We start from the raw sequence: 16,772 nt of genomic DNA on the forward strand, positions 1-16,772 counted from the left end.
ATACATCCAGATTGATCATGTCCAACACTGATCATGCATTTCTAGGATGGCTGGAGAGAACAGACCTGAGCCCAGGGGATGAGGAGTGGAGAGGGGCACATCCAGGGAACTTACAGCTACAGCAGTCCAGGTTTAGTAGAGAATGGACAGAAATTCCCATAATTTCAGAATGTTTACAGAGGAGTAAACAGTTTGAAGTTTCAACACCTGATACTGTGTCTACTGTATTCTCTTTTCTGTTACTTTGATTATTTATAAAAATAAATTATACATTTTCTTTAAAAACATGAACAGGCTGTGGCACAGAACACAGAGTTATTGGAAGAAATAATAGGCAAATATTGTCAGGGCTTTTCTCAACACGTAATGACTCAAATATTAAATACAGATGTCATTAAGATTGAAATTAGTCTTCCTTTAGTCATCCAAGAATGTTAATATGATAGAGCACAGGAGAAACATTTAAAAATTTATTTTAAGTGTTGAATATTTACTTCTTTTGTAAATAATCTCTGTTGGCATTAAAACTAGTCCTCTACTGAAATCTGATTATTCTATTTGCCAAAGCATTGGGCTACACCTACCCAGAAACTGACATCAGTTGGGAAATACAATACATTTTACTAAAAATACTGGCCCTACCAGTAATGCTTTAAAATATAACCTACCTTTGATAATTGAGTTGTCATTTTGTATCACTAAACCTTATCTTCATTGGCTGAGATGTTTAAATTATTGCAAATCAATAAATAATTGAAATTATTCTAAACACTAGGAATCAATCAATGGTGAAATGTTACACTAAAAATTCTCCAAAGAAGACTCAAAAATGTGTTAGTCTCAAAAGTACTTTTCATGCTCACCAATCCTGCTTCAGAAGATCCAATTGTGAATTTTTTGTACTAATCAGGGTTAACATCATAGATTCTTGTGGATTTTCACAAGGTCTTATGAGACACAAGAGATAACTTACTACATAAATTAAATTAAGGGATGCATTCAGAAAAACATAAGTATTATCATTGTATGTAGTCTACAGCAAAGTCAGGACACTATTTTGTTTACACAAGAGGAACAGCAGTGGGAAATCCACCAGAAACACAAATACATGAACTTTCTTATTTAAATTGTCACAGCAGGTCAGTACTAGGGTCTCATCAAAAAATGACCTCCCAGTTAGTTCCCTGATGACAGAACAATTCAAAATGCTGCTGCAGAAGTATTTGAAGTAAAATGACATGATCCTCTTTGGGGCTTTTTGGGGTGTTATATTTTGACAGAATACAGCACTTTTCAGTACTTTACAGGAAAACCAGGTGAAATACCTTTGCTTAAAGTGAAGAGGTAAAAATGACACAAATAAGAGAGCAAATGTGTTTTATAGGGAAATGGAAGAAATGAAAGAGATGATGCACACACATATTGTGCAGAAAGAGCCAACATAACATCAAAGAGGTGTGGCTGGATATATCAGCTTGCCAAACTCACAAAGGTTGCTTGAAATGACAGAAGTTCCTTGAGATAAAAATTGTGGATCAACAGGCCCTGTAATCATCATCATGTGGGTGGAATGCAAATAGCCAGGCTGGGCTGTGCTATGACCTCCGCGTTCAAGAGAACGGTTTTGGATGGGCAGAGCAGCAGCAGAATTTCCTTATTTCAGCAATTATTCAGCAAAAATATCCCTGTTTGAGAAAACAGCTAACAAGGTATACCAAAATATTGCACTATCTTAATTATTTTCAGACTCTTCCCTGCCTTATTTGCCTTCCTATACAAACTTCTGAATTTCTGGCAATGTTTTCCCTAGCAAGAGCAAATACCCATTTTCATTACAAAAACTGCCTTCAGCAGTCATTTCAACTGTTTGTTTGTTCATGTAAATGTCCTGCAATAAACCAGGAAAATTTCTAAAAAATGCTTGATCATAAAACCTTTGCTGCCTAAATAAACATGTCGTATCAGTTCAGTAAGAACTGAAACAGAACAAAACCCAGCTTTGAAGATATGAAAAGGTGCTTTTGTTCAGGATGCCTCAAGCACAGAATGGGAAGTTGGTTTGCATTTTACTTTTACTTTCAGTCCATCCTAATAAGTGGATTAAATGGTAAATTCCATAAATCCCACAGGATAGAGGGGCCAATTTAAGAGGCTACTGACATTGCCTGTTAACCAAAATTATTTTTCTAATCAATGGGGAGAGAAAGGCATTTGTGGAGTTGAAGGTTTGACCAACGCATATTCTATCAGAGGGAATACTTCAAAGCATTTTCTGCTCTCAAATGTGCCTGAAACTAGTAATGTGTATTTCACCTTGGTGTTCCCCCTGACATAGCCTTAACATAGGCTAAAGAAACAGTACCTAATGCCTGTGTTTAAACCTCTTTCATCCCAAATAAACAACACTGTACATCTAAGAGCACGATTTCCTATCCAGGCATCAAGGTTCCAGCAGCTGCATCCAGATTCTGTGTTAGAAAAAGAGCATATGGGAGGGATGCATCTGAGGAGTCCAAACAGCATCTTCCATGGACTTCCATACCTGATGCTTCTCTGACACCATACAGGTGCTCTCTTGAAGTATTGTAAATACACTGTGCCAGCTGCTCTTCAAAAAGACATAAGGCACAGTTTTCACCTTACAAACCTCATTAGCCAGCCCTGACACCCACACACCTTGGACTACAGAGATTTTGTCTAACTTCTTCACTGCTTTTTCAAAGAAGACACAAATGTCAGCAAGGGTGCAATTCCCTTTGCATTGACAAGAGACATCTCCTTCTCAGGATGACATATAAAGCCACTGGAAAAGCCTGTATTGCTCTCAGGTTAGTCTCCCTTTCCTTAGTCCCCAGGAAAAATGAAATATCTCATTACTTTAGTATGGGCTAATGTTAAAAGTACTTTTGAGCATGAGGGATGAAATAGATTATTCCTCATTTAGAGAACAAATAGCTAGAAGAAGGACTGGTGGGAGCCCTGTTCTAGCAGGTCTGAAGGAAGTACTGCCTGATACAAGCCGTGCACAGAGAAGGAGAAGCAGTTTTATTTCCAGGGATGCTGGATACACAGCCTTGTCTGAGATGCATCTCTCAGAGCACCTGCCAGCACCAAATCCTAATCAGTCAGCTGAATCCTGCCCAGAGTTAAAATGATAAAAGCCAGACAAAGCTCTTGAATCACATCACACTTGAGGCTCACCTTATTGTACAAAGAGTTGTGACTGTAAGGGCTATAAGGATTCTCATGAACATCACACATGCTGGAAGACAAGTGGCTGAAAGGTCCAGGGTTTAGACAGCGAGTGAGGGAGACAGATGGAGGGCGCAAAGGGGACTTAGTTGGAGGGATCAGTTTAGTTGAATACAGAGAGTGTAGGAGGGGAGTCTCCTATGAAAAAAAGAAATAAAGAGAAGTAAACAGAAACAGGTTAATGGGTGCTAAGAAGCAGCTTTGAACAGAGAAAAGTGCTTGTCTTGCACCTTTTTACATTTCATAGGGCTTGATAATTAACTAGGAGAGATAGTCTGCCTTCATGCTGTAACAACTGCACTACACTAAGTGCTTCCATAGGTATGAAAGTACACACACAAAAACCCAATGCAGATGTTTCGTGAAACCAGTTATGCTTCAGATACATGGTCTAGTGTATCTCTCTCCTACTACTCCAGAGAGAAAACGAAAGCTCAGAAGGATCTCGTGATAGGATAAAATGATCATGGTTTTGGCCTGTTTTCTGAGAGGGTGTATTGAAAGAAAAATCAATCTGAAAACAGCATCTGAGAGGTACAAAAGAACACCTGACTTACCTGTTAGGTACTACCTACCAGAAGTACTTCATGCTTTTTAACAAGACCCCAGCAAACCTTGTCAGTCATTTAAGATGTAAACCAGTGAAAGCGCATACATCACACATTTCACTGCTGCAAGTCATCAGCAGTTAATAGTGTTTCTGATTAAAAAACCCAGTATGTATATGCTTTTTGCACCTGAAGGATAGAATCCTTTAAAAAATCGATTTTTAAAAGATTTGAGATCAGACCAAGGAAGCACACCTAGCTTATGATATCTTGTGCTCAGGTATTGTCAAGGTCACTGACACAGCCAGAATTCTCCCAAATATATCAGAAATTCTCACCCATTTGTCTGGCTGAGTTTAGACCAGAAACTCCCCTGCATGCTGTGCCTTTAAGGTCAGATCCAGAAAATTTGTGACAAGAGCCTCGATTAGTTCCAGCAGAAGCTACTGTGTTGCATGCCAAAAAGACTGAGTGTCAGCAAACAAGCAGATCACAGCCTGGCAGCAATGAGGGCAGCTGGAAGGGGACCAGGCAGCAGTGGCCTCTTGCTCCTCCTCAGAGGCACCAGCCCTATTTCTATTAATGATAAACCCTGGCAAACACAGCTTCATGCCAGAAGTAACTAATATCCCTTTACTTCATCTTTATCATGCTCTTCTATTGCCCCAGGTGTTTTTTTTTGAGGGGGGACTAGTGACAAAGGGTGGGGGGGGCTGCAGTCTAGCTATTAAATATTTTCAAGCACATGAATTCTCTAACATTCATTATGAGCTGTTTTCATGTTGCTGTAAACCAAAATGCCCTATTTTTTTTCCCTGAAAAAGATAGTTTCCCCAGATTCAAATGAAAATTTTTATGAAGCCATCGCATCATCACTGTTCACGAGTTACATATAGTTCCAGTATATTTTATGGCCCTTTTCTGCACAAATTGGAGCATACTTAAAAAATTCCTGAAACATTACTTAAATATACTAACCAAGAGGACAAAAACACTTTCTCATGACGGGGAAATATCCACTTCCAGCAAGGGCAACTAAAAATGTGGGAAGTTTAACACGGACAGTTTAGAACCTAAGAAATACAAGGAAAAAAAAAAGAATGCAGGCAGCATAAGCTAATATGAGAAAAAGCCAAAATCAAATTGGATTTTTCCCTGGTTTATAAATTTTATTAGCACATCAAAGTCAATCTACATAAAGCATACCCAGAACACAGATAAAAAGTCCTATCTGTGAGCTGAGCTACATTCTCTACAGCCAAGCTCTACTCATTTAAAGATCTCTTTTTGTCTCTATCCATTACTTCAGATTATCTGCATGGAAATTGCTGCCTGTTAAAGAAAAAATTACTGTATTTTTACCAGAGAAATTGTGTTTTCCACATGAAGACATTCCTTAATGAAGTGAAAAACAAGTTGTTGTTCAAAAAGCTGTGTGTTCAACACAGGGACATAAAGATGAAGGTCAGCACTACAGCTGGCTGCATCATTATGTCTCAAACTGAATGTCACCCACATCATCACCAGTGCTCAGTGTCACACTGGGAGGCTTGGCAGGGTGGGGAGGTACTAAGAAAAATCAAAAGAAAAAATTTAATAAAACCAGTTCTCTTTGAAACCTCATTTAATCTGTACCATCCTTGAAGATGAAGCTTGAAAGGGTCTGACCCTTCAAGATGGAGTGGGTGAAGGAGAGGCAGCAAAGTCACCTAGGGAGAGGTTTGTTGGCACTGGTATTAGAAAGAAAGGAAAAGAAAATACTAAGAGAGGGAGAGAAAGGAAACATAAGAGCTGATTCTCCCAGGAGGACTGGGAAAATCTTCAAAGAAAACCGGGGAAAATCAGTGACAGTATGAGCAGTTTTGCCCTCAGACATGGCAGATGCCTGCTAAGTTCTTATCTGAGAAGTGGACCAGCACTGGCTCTTCTACAGAATGTGGAAAGCTCAGCTGCCACTCTCCTAGTTTTAACTCACATCTCTTGCATCCCATGGAAGCAGTCAATTTACCTGATTTTGAGGTAATATTGGTGGGAAAACCTCGCCCTGTTTGGAAGCCAGTTGCTCTGCGGCTAAAAATGCTAACTCCTGAGAGCAGGTGAAAAGGGAGCATGACTGTCCTTATGGCCTAAGAACCCCATGGTTAGAGACAACCACTGCAATTTCCAAGCTGTTGCCTGGGCACCAAGCCAGTTCCAGAGGCAGTGTTGCAGCCCTCTCACAGGCACTACAACCCCTCAGGAGAGTTTCACACACACTGTGGGATCATGAACATCCTCACGCGGGTACTCAAGCCTCCTCTACTCATGAGAGACTTGTATCAGCACCATAAACCTACTCTGAGAGGCAAGAGCTGAAATCATAAGCATATGCCATCATGTTCAGCACTTTAGTGATTTCCTCAGACCTAGCTGATGCCTTATTATTATAAGTGGTGGTTGTATGAGACCACCACTAGAATCATATAGCCATATCTCACAGAAACAAACCCAGCATTTGTTGTGTAAGTGAATCCCTCTGAATACAGGTCTAAACACACAAAAACGTGTTAATAGGGATCTCTAAAATAACAATTACTTTACAGTAACCTGTGGCATTTCTTAGGTTGGGATAAAATTACCAATGTCTATTCCTGTAGAAAGGAGGTATGAGCTGCCCTGTCTTTGCAGAGGGGCCCTGCTAAAGTGGCCTAGGACAGGAGTTCTGCAGCAGCAGCTACAAGGCAGTTCTTCTCTTTCTTCCTAAGCAAATGGCAGCGCAGCACTTTGACATCAGAGGGTTTCAGTAAAATAAAAGAATAAAAAATTCACCTGTAGTCTCTGAAGTCAAATATTCACTGTCAACCTCAAAATTCAGAGGTAAATTGCAAATCAGACTTTTAATTCATTTGTTCTTATATTTGACATAAATGCTTCATTCTGGAGAAACCTAGAGAATGAGAAGCCTTCTTATGACACCCATAAGTGTTGCTGGAACCCACTAAAACTACAAATACATCTTCCTGTTTGTAGTGCTGCAGTACTCTTCAGAAATGCCAGGGATTGTCAGACAGCAAGTCACAGCCATGGGGTAGGATGGGAAGAATTAAAATAAGATCTTTAAAAAAAAATCAGTTCTAAAACGAAGAAGAGCAAAATTGCCATTGCTAAAGACTCTCTCCGATGTTCTGAAAGAAGCATAGGGAGTAAGAGAAATTAAATTAGCAAGGTATTTTATTCACATCACGTCTGACAAGAGGACTATTGGCTTCATTTTGCTACACTTCAGGTGGAAGTTTCTGAACATATTGGATAGGTTAATAATTAACTCCTCCAGAGACACTCAGATCATGTAGATCAGTTAAGGTTTAATTCACAATAATGCACATAAACAGAAATGCATGACAAAAGGCTGACAGCACCAGTTATCTGGGGGTTCTCTGCCTCATTACAGCTCAGCAAAGTTCTAGATGTGATTTTGTAAAGTGATCCTATGGGTTTATGCAGAGGCCTGTGGGACAAAACAGCACTTTTGCTGCCCCTTGGACTTCCCATGAAATTTCCCTCATCCATAGAAGAGCTGTCTTCTAAAGCTGTGGAGGGACCTGTAGGATCTATACACTGGGGAGTGAAACAGAAACTCACTGGGGCTCTTCTGAAGTCTCTCTTGAAGGAGTGAACCTTGCCCAGTCCTTGCTGCTCTCACTTCTCTTTAGAGTGGATTCAGGTCTGAATCCCAAATGGAGAAAGTACTTTCTAGTAGATCTGATCCAGACACCTGATTGACAGGGGAGCACAGGGCCTCTGCTTTCTTCTGTACAGTGTTTCCTACAGACATCATAAAAAGACCCTCTCAACTCAGATCTTTTAGATGACCAAGAAAAAAAACGTCCCAGAGGCCTGACTCCAGCCTGGAGAGTCTCCTCCAGGAGCCAAGTGCTCCTTGGGGAATCACCCACTTTTACAGAAAAAAGTAAGAGACCAGGACAAAACAGGAATCTAAAATTTCTCTCTCATCTTTAAAGAAACAGTTGAGGGTACAAAATTCTTTAGAGTGAGAGTTACTCACCTTCTCAGTATCTTGATCATTGATTTCTTCAAGGTACTTTTTAAAAGGATTGGATTGATAGGACTCCTCCATTTGCTGTGCACTCTTTGCTTTCACCAGCACCGGACGAATGACACCAGGTTTGGTCTTGACCCATAGCACATCCAGAAGAAAAGAGATGGAGGAAAAATTTTAAAAATTACTTTACAATTTGCAGAATATTTGTTAGACAAGTCAATTCCAATGGGGCTGTACTGACTATATTTTTTAAAAATTATTAAGAACATATTTCTCCACCCAAATTATTCAGGTATTATACTGCCTGGCCAAATTTTAATACAGATTGTGGATAAAGATGGCAAGAGTTGTTTCTATGCACAGAAGCTCATCCCTGGCATCTGTTTGTCAACTGACACAAAAATAGATGGTGGGTTGTCAGACTACTGGTTTTGGGTTTTGCTGGCTGTATTCACCAGATGTTCAGCTGCATCTTGATAAGTTCATCAAATCACACTTTATGCACAGTCACACTCCTGCTTTCATGCTGCAAATTCCTTCCTGGGCTCCACAAAACACTAACTGTGAAACAAGGAAGGACAACATGTGATGATGCTAACTTGCATCCAGGTAACAACATATCAGTGGAAGATTTTTATGGGGAATAGTAACAGTGATTGCATGTTGAATTTTGACACTGTCTTTAAGAGTTCCTTTGAAAAAGTAGAATTTTAGAGAATTTAATCAACATGAATATGTGGTGCCCCTCAGTTCCGACAAATCATATTATTTAATCAAGAAAAATATTCTTGGTTAGCTACCAGCCAACAAAAAAAACGGACTAAGCAGATTAGTACATCTGTGACTTTCAGAATTCTTACAGTAAAATCTAACATGATGAATAGTGGTATAAGCTCTAAATAGAAGATAGGGGATAATGTTAAATAGGCAACTTGTTTGGTAAGCAAAAAGGAGGAAAGAAGAGTGCATTCTCACTGAAGTCCTGGAGCATGAGCAGTTTGTCTGGGGAAAAATGCACCTTACTGTGACGGTAACCTTAAAATGATGGATCTGAGTGATGGATCACCTTAATATGAGATATGCAGGCACCTAGCAAGGGCAGGACAAGAAGGGTGCCCATCAGAGGGGAGGGTGCAGCAGGCAGATATCCCCATGTCATGCGCTTTTCCCTCTGCCCTGGGACAGAGCAGTGCCCAGGGGCTGGGGTAAAGGTGGGAAGAGCACAACATGCCTAGGAAGAGCAAGGCCCAGGCAGCAAAATACATTCCCTTAGATTTTTTTCCCTCCCTTCTTTCCACAGGTTGAGGCTCTTTCATCTGTCTCATTGAATGTTATGTGTTCAACTGAAAGCAAAAAATCAGCCCTGAGGTGATATTAGGTTTTTTTAAAGAGCAATAATTGCACAGCTGCATTAAAAACTTCTTCATCAGGAAGGTCAATATAGTGGATGATGTGGTGTTCATTTAATAAATTTACAGTCTATAGTTCATTACTGTATCTTTGCAGGATTCACCATAAAATATTTTTCTTCTCCAAGATTTCTGAGGAGAGTTTGTAGAAGTGAAAGACCCCTGACTTTCAATAGAAAAATATAAAAATAAAAAGAAAGCTGCAGTTGTTACCAAGCCCTCATTATGCAAACAAAAGACCTGTGGCCTTCTAGCACAATTAAAAGCCCACTGATCTACCTGAAATCATGAAAGGCAAGCTATTACTCTTTATGCATGAAACCTCTTCCAAAAGCACAGTGTAGAACCACTTCTAAGAAGTATTTTCTAAACAACATCATGCACTCAAGTGCTTACTGAGTCATATGTTTATGTCTGACTCTCCCAAGAGAGTGAATATCAGCCAGCAATCAGAAACTGAAATACTTTATTAGCTCCTTGACAAGCTATATGAAATCTTTGTTCCAAGACTAAAAACTTGAACCTTTTCTTTGATACCGGGTGGCACAACTGACCCTGCTGAGAAGCAAGCAAAGACTTGGTGTTGCCAAGGAAAACGCTGTTCTAACAACAACAGCACTGGGAAATGGTAATGGCTGTTATGGTCGCAATGGGCTGCCAGACATTACACGGCTACAGCCCTACTAACAAATTACACCGTGCCAGGACACAAGCTCCAGAGCTCACCCAGGATGTGCTGTATTCGTTCAGTGCCAGGGTGCTCCCTGGCAGGGTTCTGGCCCCTGCCAGCAAGCACAAAGTCAGGAGGCTGGGCCAGGGAGCCTTTCAATGGGCAGTGTGGGCATGGCCATCCTTCTCAATGGACAAAAGATATTTTGGCTGCATGAAAATAAGTCCTGCATGGCATTTTCCTCAAAAATCAGAAGACTTAACTTCTCATCAGCACCTATACGGGCACATTCACCTCTCATCTTTTTCGTCTGTTACTATTGCACTGGTTGTCCCCAAGATCTTGCAACCTCGTTCCTCATACGAGATGCCTAAAATCCTCTGAGTTCCATGTTCCTCCTGAGTCACTGCCTTTCCACTTTATCCACAGCCCCCTGTGATCCACAAAGTCTGCAGGACGAAGCTCTTCTCGGACCGCTACCAACGACCACCCCCACCCTGCCCAGCGCTCTGAGGCACTACGCAGATATTAAGTCGTTCTGTAGAACTGAACAGCTTTGCTCTGTACAAGAAAGTTGACTCTATGCTTGACAATGAACTGGGTTTTGAGCTGCTTTGAGAATAACCAGGTTAAAAACGCCCTCAGACCGCAGCAACTCGAACCCCCCCGGCCCTGCCCGGTGCCGCGCGGTGCCGGTGCCCGGCAGGGGAGGTGGTGAGGGGAGGATGGGTCAGGTGACCCACAGGGACCAATCACAGCGCTCCTGGCCGGGGCGGGGGGAGCAGTGCGGAATGGCGCCTCGGAGATGGCTCTGTTGGCTGGGATTGGGGTCTGGCTGTCGGGGGCTGCTGCTTCTGCTGCTGTTCCTCCTGCGTTCTGATTTCATTGCTGAAGAGCATGGGTCAGCAGCACAAGTCGCCTTCTCCTACCCTTGTGGTTAGGACTGGCTGGGAGGTTCACAAGGCCTCTGTGGACTGCCACGGGCAGCCTGAGCTCGGGCACCCCCATCTACAGCCGAGTCCTTGGGGCCTCTCTGGCTGGGAAGTATTTTCAACTGAGGAGAGTGTCTTCTGTATTCATTTATATCTTTGGATTTATTTACATATATCTCATTCAGGATCTTTATTATTTCATTAAAACTCAGTGGGTTTTTTCCAACCTTAAAGTCTCTTTCCCCTTATTCCCCTCCTGTCTTTCTCTAGGAGGACAGTGGGGAGTGTCTGGCACCCTTTTAGTGGCTAAAACTTTGACAGCTTTTTAATGTTTTTGATACAGTGCTGTTTTGCAGCAGCCTGACTGACACTGCCATATAAATAATAAAAATACGAAATGATCAGATAAAAATATCTGACAAAAACAGGTAAGCTAGCCTATGATAAAAGACTTAGCTGCCCTCTCTCTTCTGCTCTGAGTCTGTCAGACTTTGCTTGACAAATAGCAAGCACCAGGTCTGTTTGCCTGCATAGCTTTCATATCCAGATTTTCTGTACAAACAGTCTTTGGCAGTCTTTGAAGCCTTCTGCTTCAAATCAGATAGCCAAAGAGCTCCCTCATGAAAAGAAACCCTTCCCAGTCCTTTCCATTAGTTTTGGGGAAAGGGATGCAGAGGCAGATGGGGAGTGTGTAAAATATGACCCATCCAATGCAGTCACCTTCTGCCAGTGCTGAGAAGGCAGTCACCTAAAGGAGCCTCTAAAGCTGTTGAGAGCACCTCCTTTGGATAGTGAGGGATTGGCTCCCTTGTCATAAAGGAGCATTGCAGTTTCTGCTGTCAGTAAAAAGATGCTTTTTGCCCTAGCAATGCAAACGTGCAATTTGTCCAGTTAAACTGGGAACCCCCTTAAATTACTCCCTGATACTCTTCTGCATCAAATTAGTCTTTATAAAGGGACATATGTTATTGAAAACATTATTTTATTTCCCCTTGTAGAGGCCCTACAGTTGCCAAAATGCAGTAAGACATTCCAGACAGCATATGGGTCTACAAAATTCTCCCTCATTACATTTGGAGGTGTAAAGAGATTATTACTAGTCAAAAGGTTTTCCTCTTCCTCCAGCTAAATAGTAAATAATTCGCATTGTTGAAAAGCCTTGGAAGATGGTAGTATAAAAAAAGGGTAGATGGAGCATTTTATGATTTGGTGGTTAAGGTGACATAGGACTGACAGTTGGACTTGATATCTCGAAGGTCCTTTCCAACCATGATGATTCTCTGGTAATTATTTTCCCCTCTTACGCTGAAGCAGTAGCAGACCTTGCCCCAGAGCAGAGAGAACAAGGACAGTCACCTGTTTGAAATTCAAGTTGTCTTTGATTTTGTTTATACTGAAGTATTTGCATTTCAAGAAAAAGCTGAATTTTCAATGAGATGTCTAATGCTATGCTGTATTATGATTTCCACTGACTGATGTAAACTTAGGCCAAACTAAAATCAATAGATTTAGTTCTTTTCTGTTCTACTCACACTACAGGGATGAGTATTGTCTTCAACAGAAAAGGGACATACCCACAGTGAGAGCAGTGTGAAGAAGGCACTCATATCTGCTGCTCTTTTGGAACCAGCAGAAGAGCAACTCTGCAAGTTTGTGACCAGAAAAGGCATCAGGCTTGCCCTGGCACTGATCACTGACCAGGCTGGTGGCATGGGGGAGGATAAGGACAAGGCAGCCTTAGCACTGAGGCCACTCTCTGCTTCCCTCTCTGCTTCCTTCTGTTTCTTTAGGAAAATTTTATCCCACTTAGGTTCCCTTCACTCACATTTTCCTTTGGCATACCATGAATCTCATTTCCTACTTCCATTTGTGGTGGGTCTGTAGGAACCACTCCTCAGTATGACTGACATGTTTAACATAATCAGTGCCTGGAGTTTGGTGCTTGGGAAAGTATGGATATAAATCCATGGCAAGGACTGCTTTCCAGAGGTCACTCATCAGTGCCTAAAAGGCATTAAATCATTTTGTGTGAACGGATGCACCCATGACACCTGATTTCATGTTGGACCTGACAACTAGGCTGTGTTTGATGCCATTAGATACCTGAAGTGGGTCTTAAAGGATGCTGAATTTAGTACTGCTTTAGTTTATAGCAATCACAGCACAATTCTTGAAGTGTCATATTCACAGCCATGATTTAATTAATTTCATGAAGCTTTGGGAGCAACGGTTTTATATGTAGGAAACACAGGAAACTCAAGTAATACATGTGCTTCAAAATAAGTTCATTAGAATAAATATTTCAAGCTGTCAAGTAATATCTAAAATACTTCAGAACAAAATAAGCCATAGAAATATATAACTGAAACACTCTATAGATTTAACTTCTGTGAAGATTGTTACCTATTTTTCTCTAATGCTTTTCTTCTTTCAAATGTTTGAATTCATCTTCTGTTCAGCCTCAAGTCCCTACAACTCCTATCCACAATCCCTTTCATGCAAGAAACTGTTCTTTCTGTTACTGTGATTTAGACCTGCACACAAACTATAGATATATCCTTCTGTATTTGCCCTAAATATATGTGACTCCATTCCTGTTATTTTTGTATGTAAATACATTTTGATTGATAAATCCTTCCATTGCACACTCAAAACCCATGAATGGCTGTTCCAGCTTTAAAACCTCTGAAACAGAAAAAATCTAGGAAAATGGTACTGAGGTGTGCAAGCCTGGTCCCACATTAATTTCGTCTTATTTACTTAAAATAAAAAAAAAAAAGTTGCAATTAATGATAATGCAATATTGTGTATAGCATTGACGTGCTGGGTATGGCTTTGGTTTTTTATCATCAGTCATTCTGGGTCATCTTAGAAAATCTATTGATGACAGTCACAGTGTCACTCTGTCCAGTCCTTCACCTCTCCCTTGGATAAAAGTCACATAGTTGAGAGGTATGGATAAAAAATTTCTGGTGACCATAAGTAACCAGTCTCTGGTATAGCTGGTCAGAGGTTGCCCAAGAAGGGAAATTAGAAGTTGGATGATAAATCCTGCAAAATTTCACAGTCAAAATGTTGCTAATGAAGAATCATTCACAAATAGAGATCACAATGTGCTCAGAGTCAGCACTGTCACTGAACAAAAACCATGCAGAAGGTAGTGATCTCAATTTAAACACAGTGAAATAAAGCATATGTTTAATTAAAACAGTTATTTTAAAAAGCAAAAAAATCGAAGGAGCTGCCAAAAGAATGAAATGGTTATAAGCCACTAGAATACTGCTTAATACAGCTGCATTTCACCAAAGTTTTACATTTATTGTGTAAATAAATTATAATTTATAAAATATATTAATGTAATTTTCATATAATATAACTTATATACAATGTATGTGATTTATATATAATTTAAATGTACTATTTTATGTAACATTGATAGGTGAATATATATTATATAATAAGTTATATAAACAAAATTAGAATATTAGAAGAGTCCAAGAATCAGCAGTACACTTCAGTTGTCATGCATAACAAGGTTTAGCAAGACTAGTTTGTAAATTGGTCCATGAATTTATAAGTAGTGTCAGTATTTACACTTCCTTAGAACAGTATATATTCAGTGTATACTCAGTACAGAAGGAAGCAATGCACCTCTGTAGAAGCAATGCAGCTTCTTTGCAGGAGGATATTGACTGCAGCTTCTTTCAAGGTCAAGGAAAGCAAATACAAATTACTTGAGATTTTGTGTTTGTGCAAATTTCAAAAAATAGCATAGCACAGCTTTGTGTTACATACCAGCTGACTCTCTGTCATCATTGGTGCCGATTTGTAAAGGCTGGCCTGCAAAAATGAAAACATCCCCAGGATTACATACAGTATCATAGTTAGTACAGCAATGGCAGAAGAAAAATCAAAAACAGTTTTGGGTTTTTTTTTTCACTGATGATGGTTCACTGTTTCACTGTTAATGATCCCTAATTCTGAAGTAGTACATTTACATTTGTCATTTCACTTGTATTTTTCCAAGGCCTAGAAGAGGAAAAACACATGGATAGCAGCATTCCCAGGTACAAAAGCTTTTACCAATGATGCAGTGATATATACAATTCACGACAGCTTAAAATATTTTAATTTTATCTCTGGGTATAATCAAATATGAATCATAGAATCATAGAATTGGCTGGGTTGGAAGGGACCTCAGAGATCATCAAGTCCAACCCTTGAACCACCGTTGCGGTTCCTAGACCATGGCACTGAGTGCCCCATCCAGTCTCTTTTTAAATGTCTCCAGGGATGGAGAATCCACTACTTCACTGGGCAGCCCATTCCAATGCTTGATCACCCTCATAGTAAAGAAATTCTTTCTAATATCTAACCTAAACTTCCCCTGGCACAACTTAAGACCATGCCCTCTTGTCTTGTTGAAAGTTGTCTGGGAAAAGAGACCGAGGACCGAGCCCCACCTGGCTACACCCTCCTTTCAGGGAGTTGGAGAGAGCGATGAGGTCCCCCCTGAGCCTCCTCTTCTCCAGGCTGAACAGCCCCAGCTCCCTCAGCCCTTCCTCATAGGATCTGTGCTCGAGTCCCTTCACCAGCCTGGTTGCCCTCCTTTGGACCTGCTCCAGGACCTCGATATCCTTCCTAAACTGAGGGGCCCAGAACTGGACACAGTACTCAAGGTGTGGCCTCACACCTTAGTTAGAAGTTGCCTGTTAGGAGTTTAGGGATACTTCTTTCTATGTGCAACACCATGTCACTTTTTCATCTTGATCTAATCTTGAAAGGTAAATCCTGACACTTCTGCACCTGCCTTTCTCTGTTAATGTGCAGCATCAGCCTTATTAACACACTCAGTTCTATGGGGAGCTCAGTCCAATCTTCTAAACCTTCTGATTATGAAAACCAGAACAATCCTACTTTAGCCTTACATTTTTTGCTGAGTATACATTGAGCAGCAGAATCTCTGTTTTCAAGGCAAGGGTAAATGTGCTAAATGCAAAGTATTGGAATGTGAAATCATCATGTGCCACATGCTTGTTTACCAGTGCTGTGGAAAGATTTCTGGTGATCACCTCCAAACTCCGAGTTCCTCTGGATAACACAGTATTTCTGTACAAAAAATGTGCTTTTCCTTGATATTGGTGTGATTTGCATGCCTTGAGACTGTAAAATGTTAATGTTCTTCAGCATGGTGATTAAAAAGGTACTAGACAAAACAGTTAGATATTATAGGTCTAATAAAAGAAAAGTCAGTGCCATTACAGCCTGCACTCTGTAGAAGGGCCACTGCAGCTGTGTTTTTGTTGACTCAACTGTCTCTTCTCCCAGTTTCAAGCAGAAAAGCAATTCCAGCACATTTGGAGAGGGAAGAACATGCTCTTCCTTTGTTCCCCCATGACAAAGATCTTGCAGATATCTGGCTACAGAACTCCCAAGTGATAAATAGAGATATTTAATCACTCTCTGGGCCTGCTGGCTCTACTTAACCATTGGTGGCAGGAACAGCATCACCTCGAGTCCTGGTGGAGGGCAGTGCTCCTTACTGAGCACGATCACATCTCTGGACACAGCCTCTGGGGGAGGAAACCTTCCCACCCACACAGGGACAGCTGTGATTTAGTACTAAATCTACAAGTACATCTTGACAAAGCAAACCAGAGTTTTACTAGTAGCTGCTTGCATTCTAGGGACTCTCTTTCATGACTCTAATCCAGTGATGACCAGTCTCATTCTGAACTTAAAAAACATCAAAGGACTTCAGAATGATCTGAAGATACAAGTGGCTGAAATAAAATTCTCTTGCTTCGGTGGTCCAAATTAAGAATAAATCTCATGTCAAAGGGGTTAGCTGAAATATATGTAAGTACAGCAGGCCACAGAAAAAGTACTACTTATTTTTGCATGTCTGTCTGCAATTTT

The 16,772-nt window shown here is 40.6% G+C and overlaps 1 protein-coding gene across 4 annotated transcripts in view; it reads right to left on the bottom strand.

Moving 5' to 3' along the window:
* The window catches only part of MLIP (muscular LMNA interacting protein), a 100,808-nt gene that overhangs the window by 17,547 nt on the left and 66,489 nt on the right, over positions 1-16,772 (bottom strand). For 2 of the 4 annotated variants that reach the window (XM_030448524.1, XM_030448522.1), the window contains 3 exons: positions 14,649-14,693; positions 7,846-7,971; positions 3,202-3,390 (listed from right to left, as the gene is read on the bottom strand). In XM_030448524.1, the coding sequence (XP_030304384.1) occupies positions 3,202-3,390; positions 7,846-7,971; positions 14,649-14,693 (360 nt within the window). The remainder of the gene's footprint in view (positions 1-3,201; positions 3,391-7,845; positions 7,972-14,648; positions 14,694-16,772) is intronic. The other 2 variants (XM_030448523.1, XM_030448525.1) reach the window with 2 other exon arrangements.

This window comes from Calypte anna, chromosome 3 (genome assembly GCF_003957555.1).
Source record: "Calypte anna isolate BGI_N300 chromosome 3, bCalAnn1_v1.p, whole genome shotgun sequence".
NCBI lineage: Eukaryota > Metazoa > Chordata > Aves > Apodiformes > Trochilidae > Calypte > Calypte anna.